Consider the following 8,280-nt stretch of genomic DNA (forward strand, 5'->3'; position numbering starts at 1 on the left):
TGAGTTAAGGGGCTGAATGGACACTGTGAGGCAGGAGAAGCTAACAGCAGCAGCTGAGACTTTAAAAATGCGGGTTTTGGGATTAAAAGCAAAATCCGTTGCCAGTTTTTTTCTAACGAAATCGCACTCCAGGAAAGCCGGGGTGCTGTCCCCGTTGCTGTTTCAGCATCAGCCTGATTCTGGTTTTGCGCCAGCATACCAAAGCTCAGCATTCAGAAAAAGCAACCACATCCGAAACCTCATATCATTTTTACGTCTTTGTTTTGTTTTGTTTGTATATTGCTATTGTTCTTTTTTTATTCTCTTTAAAATAAAAAAAGAAAAGAAAAAGCGACCGCAATTTTTATTACAACCAGCTTGCTCACTACAAATTTCTTTCACAAGTTTTGTCCTTCACAAACCTGAGATCTGCTCAGACTTTTGGGGACTGGCTTTAAGCTTTAGTTTTACCACAAAATGCTTATGCAAAAATGTTTCCTCTGATTCTCTTTGCATATACGATTGTATATTTATCAACTAGAAATTTTAACTCTTAGTAACCTTAATCTGGTGAACAAAATCCTAGGGAATGAGCCATTGTGAACTGTCTGCCATGTACCAACAGTCTGTGTGACTTATTTTATGATTTCTGGAAACATCTATTCCCTTGTGAAGCAATTAACACTTCAGTATTTTAAGTCACTTAGAATTGACTCATATGGATATCTATTACTTAATGTGACTTAACTTCAAAATCATCATTACATGAAAAGTTCATTTATAAACATTTTCCCATCTACATTTACCTTATTTGTTTGTTTTTAACTGTTATTCTTGATTCACACATAGACAGCTGGTGAAACTGAGGCTGCAGGCTGGCGTGAGCATCATGAAGGTCCCTTCAGTCAGAGACGCCTCACTGCAGTGACGCCCAGGGCATGACCTCCCTCTGCCCCTGGGTTCTCAGGTCAGAATTAACTTCTGTGAGCTTAGATCTCCAGCAGAGACAGCCTGGGTTGGAATCACCCGCTTTGATGCTGTTAGCTTGAACAGTGATTTTCCATTAGCCTTCTGTGTCAGTTCCACAGATCACTTTCTTCTTAGGCTGGATTCATAGTTTTATGACCTCAGGTTAAACCAGATGTTTGGCAGCAAAACATACACTTAAGATGCCAAAGGCATCTTCATTTATATTTCACAAACAACTTCTAAATCAGCTTATTTACAAAAATTTAAGTTATATGAATGAGAAAGTATTCAAATTAATTACTGCATATTTTTAGCAAGCTTAGGTTTGTTTTATTTATGAGCGCCCATAAGCCAATTAAAAATCCAGCTCTTGTAAATCTGTTGGAAATATCTCATGGATTCACAATGCATATGCATATAGACATGGAATAAGCACCCAGGCAGAGCAGAGTTCATGGTTTTCCTTTTGAAATAAAAAGCCCCTGTCTTTTATTTTGGCATCACATAGACTTTGATAAATTTTACTTTCTGCTGGCTTTTGTCCAGTTTGTTAGGGTCTTACCTATAAATCAGAGGCAGTGGCCTGCCTGCCTTGAGGTCCTAGCTGGGTTGAGAGTTAAACTTAACGGAACCAAGAGGAAAGGGAAGCCCCAATTCTATGCAGCCTGGAGCCGGCAAGGGGATGAAGGTGGCACAGAAGTAGAGTCAGTCATGACACTGAACAGTCAACTGACACAGAGACACAGAGGAGATCTAAGAGGTGGGATGACTCCAACCAAGCCTGGCTTGTGCTCTTATCCTGGCCCTTTCTCCTGGAGGCCAGGCACTGCCTCTCGCTTTGGGTGTCTCATGAGCCCCATCTTACCCCAGGACCAGGGTCCTGCAGTTCAGGGCTGGTGGCCAGAACCTGGCTTGACTGCCACAGCAGGTTGGGCTGCCAGCTGTGTCCCTCTGAGCACCTGGTTTTGAGTGGGAATATCCTTTGAAGAAAGAGCTCTCACTGTTTCAGTGTCTTTTCCTAAGCAGCAAACATGCCCCAATAGCAAGGGTTAGCCTTCCTGTGTCTCATGTCAGATCCCCTAGACCTTTTAGAACTCTCGGTGACACAAACAGCCTGCTGTGGCACACAAGCTGAAGATTCACCACCATTGCTAGGTGCTTCATGGTGAAAGCTGAGTTGGCAGCTGTGGAAAGATCCATTAGTACCAGGGTATCTTGGGAGGCAGCGGCCACTGTACATGAGGTGAGGAATCTGGCGAGAGTCGGCTGGCCTTAAGACAGCACCTCAGTGCCACAGCTTCTGAGCTCTAACACCTGAGCAGAGACATTTCTGTGGTCCGCAGAGTGGCCACGCGGTGTCCATGTGGTCAAGTGCCATTGAAGACATGACTGGGATGGACCCCCATACAGCTGGCCAGAGCTCCAGAGAGGCTGTCTTGCACACCATAATTAATCTCTCAAAAATGCCAATGAACAACCAAAGTGAGAGTTCTCACAACTATAAAGAATACAGATCAGACAGACAGTTAACCAAGGCACACAGAGAAGAGTTCATCTGGGCTGGTGTGATGGTACATGCCTATAATCCCAGCACTAAGGAGGCTGAGGCAGGAGGATTTCTATTTCTGTGTGTTCCAGGCTAGTCTGGGCTCCGCAGTGAGTTCAAACCCAGTCTGAACTGTAGAGCAGGACCCTGTCTCAAAAGAAAAAAAAAGAAAAAGGAAGAGCTCATCTGACCACTACTACAAAACTGTCCTCATAGAGAAAGGACCTACAGGAAAGGCAGAAGCTTTCAACAGTCCCCAAAGGGACACAAGATCCTTTATTTTAGGTGACCTCATTCAAACCAGGTCCCAAGACAGCAGGGAGCCTCTACCTGCAAGGTCCACCTGGTGTCAAGGCACACCCTGGGAACAGGACCGCAGAGGCACCAGGAGTGATAGGTCCCTCTGAGACACCACCATGTCCCTGAATAACAACCAGAGAGATGCACTGAACATTTGAGTGGGCACAGCAGAGTGCTGTGGACACACACCTGCCACAGTAAACCATGGGAGTCCTGGAGGGTGAGACCGCACAAGCTGCTTGGTGCGGCGCCCTGGTGCTGGGGGCATGAGCGCGAGCGGCCTTCAGCTTGTTAATGAGGGGCCCTCCCAGGCAGGTGATCATCCCCGCACCTCATCTGGCCTCCTGCAGGCTTAGAAAATGCAGTGATTGGGTGCGGGTGATGTGAGGGTACAAGCAGGGGTCTCAGAGGGTCCTTGGAAAGTCCTTGGGACAGTGCGACCCCAGAGGGTATGGGCCTCCTCCACCTCACTTCCTGACCCTCACTTTGCCTTCATCTGACAAGAACAATTGCTTTCACCTTGGTATCAGAAACCTTTACAACAAGTCAACCAATGACTCAGTATTACCCACACCTGGCAAAAGAAACCCACCATCACCCGTCACCCAGAGAGACACACAGTGAGGAAAGCCTGCAAGGCTCAGCAGGTGATGAGCCTGGGCCAAGGCCGCCATGCTTAGGGCAGCACTCAGACCCCCTCGGGGCTCAGCCTCACCCTCATCCCTCCTCAGTGTCTCTGATCCATGGCACCGTACCTCTGAGCCCTCTCTAGACCCCTCCTCAGAAGCTGGGGGCCCATGCGTTAATCCAGAGCCCAGAAAGGGCTGGGCTCTAGGGGTCTGGTGAGAAGGTTGAGGGATGCTGTCCTGTGGCCTTGGGAGAGTTTTAGGGTGAAGAGCCAGGCTGAGGTCAGGGCAGAGCTGCCGCTGAGGGTGTAGGGAGGGCGTAACCAAGACCATGGTCAGGTGGTGGCTGCCTTGGTTGGCCGGAGCTCCCAGGGCTGTGTGAGCAGTGCAGTGACCAAAGTTGAATGAAGGAAAGGATCAGGTGATGGGAATGACATGAGGCAGACATATTGCTCAGTGCAGAGCAGGGAGTTATTATGAGGAGGCTCCACAGCCAGACCAATAGATTCATGAAAACATAATGTCCCCCGGGGGCTTCAGAGAGGCCCAGGAAGGCAGCTGCCAGCTGGGGGTCAGTGCAGATGTTTCCAGGGAATGAAGGGTATTCCCACGCAAAACCAGGTGCTCAGAGGGACACAGCTGGCAGCCCAACCTGCTACAGTGACCAAGCCGGGTTCTGGCCACCAGCCCTGAGCTGCAGGACCCTGCCCCTGGGGTAAGATGGGGCTCATGAGACACCCACAGGGACTCCAGGAGCTAGGTCACATGCACAGGGTAAAGATCTCACAGCAGGGCACAAAGGTGAGCTTGGCACAGGTTTGCAGCTCCTGCAGCAGGAGTGGCCAGGAAGGCAACCCAGGGACAGTCAGAGGCCAGCAGCAAAAGGTCAGTACTGTACTGACCACAGCAGGAGAGCTGGGACCAGAGCCTGCCAAGGAGACCCATGTCGTGCCTAAAAAAGGGAGCCCAGACTCCCAGGTGCACTGGAAAGCAGGCATGGTAGATGAGGGGCTGTGAGACAATTTTAAAAACAGGGGCCCAGGCATATTTAATACTGTTTATAAGAGGCAGTAAATACAGTGAGGTTCCCAGGGGTTGGGTCACAAGGAGAAAGGAAGGACATAAGGCTGTTCTATGACTTCTTGGCAAAACAAACTTAGTATGGGGTGGAAGAGGTAATAGGGTGAGGCCTGAGAACTGGAAAAACTACCAGGACAAAACCGGTGAGAGAGAGAAGGCTGAACCTTCATAGAATATGATCTGTGCCCAGCGTAGGTTCTCTAGAGGGTGAGGTTGTGAGGATCCATGTTCTCCCTCTGATGGTCAGGCTGTGAGGATCTGTGTCTCTCATCTGAGGGTGAGGTTGTGAAGACTGATGTTCCTCTAGAGGGTCAGGCTCTGAGGGTCCATGTTCTTCCCCTGAGGGTCAGGCTGTGAGGACCTGTGAGTATCTTCTGAGGGTTAGACTGTAAAGATATGGGCACATCATCTGAAGGTCTCATTCTGCTCTCAGAAACACTATGTTGTATTTGGACGTTCTGTTTGAAGGCCACCACCCTCTGTGGTTTGCAGGAGCTGATGAGCTTGTTGAGGGACTGGTGAAAACTGGCTCCAGGTGGGAGGGAAGGAGCACAGGGAGGGAAATGGAAGTGGAAATAGCCACACATATCAGGTCCTGGCCTCCCAGGCTCATGACTGTTCCAGGCACAGAGGTGTCCCATCTGGCATATGCTCATTGGCAGTGTGGCATGCAGTGAGAAATCCATCATGCAATCCAGGACTCACGCTGACATGAATCTCTCTGCTGCACCATCCACTGTCTCAGCTCCACCTTCTGGAACCCCTGGGCATCCACATAGTCAACAGCTTCTCATGTCCCCCTACAATAAAGTGTTGGTGCAGACCCCACTGATGCCCCGCTGCCAGCACTTGCTGCCCATCTTCCCCTTCACTCTGCCCCTTCACATGCGGATGTGCCTTCACCTCTGGCACCATGTAGCTACAGGTGGCAGCTTCATATTCAAGAATAAGGAAGGTTCAGGAGACGAAGGCTGGCAGCAGCCACGAGTATCCCTCTGGAGAATATCAGAAACCCTCCTAGCCCCAGTAGCTTCCTCTGATGTCCTGTTGGACAAAACTGTGGGAAGTCATGAGGGTGGCTGGAGCCATGATGCTGAGCCACCTGAAAGCATCCCTTTAATAGTCAACAGTGTGGCAGACAATGCCAGTGGGCCGGGAGACACACAGGGCTCTCCCAGGCTTGCTGGGAGCTCCTGACCCCAGCAAGGCCGATGCCAGATGTCTACCTCGGTGCATGTGCCAGGGCACTTCTGCCACATCCCACCCTTAGAAGGCGATCAGGGACCTCACCAGGCTCTCACTCAGGGTGTGCAAACTGAGGTGGAGCCTTCCACCTGCTCCTGTGGAGGCAAACCTCTGATCAGGACAGGAGGCACCCCACATCAGGAGGGTGAGAGTGGGGATTCCTCCATGGGACCAGAGGTAGTCAAAGCTCTCCCTATGGGCAAAGGTGACGGCATGTGGGACCACAGCTGGTGGCAGAGGAGCTGGTGGACTCTGAATGGGCACCTCCACCCCAGCTCACAGCTGCACTTGTCCTGGCAAGCACCCCACAGACAAGCCACCAATGAGAACGGGGCTCATCACTCACTGACCAACAGTCATCTTCCAGGAAAGAGCATGTAGAGGCCTGGCCTGGAGGGGCTGAAGGCAGGAGGCAGTTGCTGGACCAGAAGATCGGGCTTGGGGCAACCGGGCTAACTCAGGAATCAGGAGCTGACAGGGTGGGAAGGCTCAGGTAGGGCTGGGCGGGGGGCTGAGGAGACTGCTCTAGAGTTGGGAGTCAGGGCTCGTAGCTCACAGGTGGAGGGAGTACGTGGAGCTAGGGGTGGAGGGGCACTCACGGCCCATAGCAGGGCCATGTGGCCTCCTGGCACTGGTCTGGGCAGCAGCCTCCGGGCTCTCAGCCGCCACGTCCTGGGCAGCCTATCTACACCAGCCTCTCTCCTCCTGCCGCAGTGTCCCCACTTCAGCTCCTTCGCGGATGAGCTCACCGACTACGTGACAAGGAACATCCTGGCCACGCCCATCATGAATGGCAAAGATGTCGTGGCTGTGATCATGGCAGTGAATAAGCTCGACGGCCCCTGCTTTACAAGTGAGGATGAAGACGTGAGTGTCCGGAGAACATACTACTGTCTGTGTCTTTCACACTTGCCGGCCCTGCACACTTGTGTGCACCCCTCGCCACGCTTCTGAGCTCACCTGCGTGCACTGTCTCCACGTCCCTCTGTGCCTCCGTGTGTACGAGCCATGTGCCATCCCCGCACACCCAAGCTTGTATGCTCAAGCCCACAGCCGTGGATGCTGAGCATGGCCTCCCAGTGTGTCTGCGCCCGTGCCATGTGCAGCCAGTGGCCTCAGGGTCATGCCCTTCCCAAGCACGTACGTGGCACGTTTGAAATCTGGAGTTTCTAACTCCTACTGTTTCCGCTGTTTCAGGTCTTCACAAAGTACCTGAATTTTGCCACATTAAACCTGAAGATCCACCACCTAAGCTACCTCCACAACTGTGAGACACGCCGAGGCCAGGTACTTCACACCCACTCGTCCCCTGTGCCCAGCGTCTCGGCCTCCCAAGCTGACCTGTCCTGGTGAACAGCTGAGACTCAAGCTCTGAGCTGGGCACAACTGCCAGCTAAAGCTAGGTGCCCCTTCCCATGTGTGCCAGGCCAGGACTGGCTGTGAGGGTGCTGGACTCACCTGGCAGACAGATGGGCTCAGGGGAGAGCAGGAGCCATCCACAGAGGTGATGCTGAGCTCTTGGCAGGGGTAGAGGAGGAGGCCTTCTACAGGGCCTGGACATTCCTCTCACCTTGGCACAGTGGGTGAGGCACCTGCAGGAATGCCATACCCAAGGTGGCTTTGGGGACAGGGAACATGACAGGCCACTTTTAGACCTTCTCTACTTCTTGTTCTTCCTATGAATGGGGCCAGCCCCTGGCCACCTGCTGCAGACCTCTTAGGAATAGCAAGAGGCCCACTATCCCAAGCCAGGGTTTTGGCTCCTCAGGACACCAGGCTCACAGTTGGAGGGCACCTTGGCCTCCCTGAGGCCAGCAACGGACACATGGACACCTGAAATGGAGACTTTGGGAGAGGCACCTCGGCCCTCACCCCACAGCCTACCCCACAACTACCCCCCACAAATGCTGCAGCCATGAGGGGCAGGGGCAAGGCTCAGGGAAAGACAAGGTCCAGTATCTCGGCCCTAACTGTGGTCATGAGGAGGAGGACAGAGGCTGTGACATTGAGGAGCAAAACAGCAAAGCAGACTGTGGGTGGGAGGGACTTGCCGGATGACAGAGAGGGCCTGGTGGCAAGGGCAGTCACACGTGCACAGGGATGGGCTGCGGCACTCGAGGGGAGGGTGGCCAAAGGACAGGGAATGGAGGAAGGACCCTAGGGGCCCATCAGGGAGGTGGACAGAGCCATGAGGAGGAGGGCCAGGGAGCAGGGGCTGGGGAGCGGCAGGGACAGATACTCACTGCCATGGCAAATCCTAACCAGGAGCATCAGGAGGCCCTGAATGCTGCTTGTCCTAGAGACCTCCCCACCTCCATAACCATGCACCCCACACCGCGCAAGTGACAGCACAAATATACACCACACACCACAATGCACATGCCATGGTACAGATTCACAGCACACACCACACACTACAGCACAGACACGCACCCCACACTGCACACACCACAGCACAGAAACACCCCACACTGCACATGCCACAGCACAGACACACCCCACACTGCACATGCCGCAGCACAGATACACACCCCA

The 8,280-nt window shown here is 52.6% G+C and overlaps 1 protein-coding gene across 1 annotated transcript in view; it reads left to right on the forward strand.

The window, feature by feature from the left end:
- Pde6b (phosphodiesterase 6B, cGMP-specific, rod, beta) overlaps positions 1-8,280 on the forward strand; it is a 44,449-nt gene that overhangs the window by 5,516 nt on the left and 30,653 nt on the right. The window contains exons 2-3 of the mRNA XM_005408671.2: positions 6,460-6,612; positions 6,943-7,032. Of these exons, the coding sequence (XP_005408728.1) occupies positions 6,460-6,612; positions 6,943-7,032 (243 nt within the window). The remainder of the gene's footprint in view (positions 1-6,459; positions 6,613-6,942; positions 7,033-8,280) is intronic.

The sequence above is a fragment of the Chinchilla lanigera genome, unplaced genomic scaffold (assembly GCF_000276665.1).
Source record: "Chinchilla lanigera isolate Chin_1 unplaced genomic scaffold, ChiLan1.0 scaffold00113, whole genome shotgun sequence".
In the NCBI taxonomy this organism is placed as follows: Eukaryota; Metazoa; Chordata; class Mammalia; order Rodentia; family Chinchillidae; genus Chinchilla; species Chinchilla lanigera.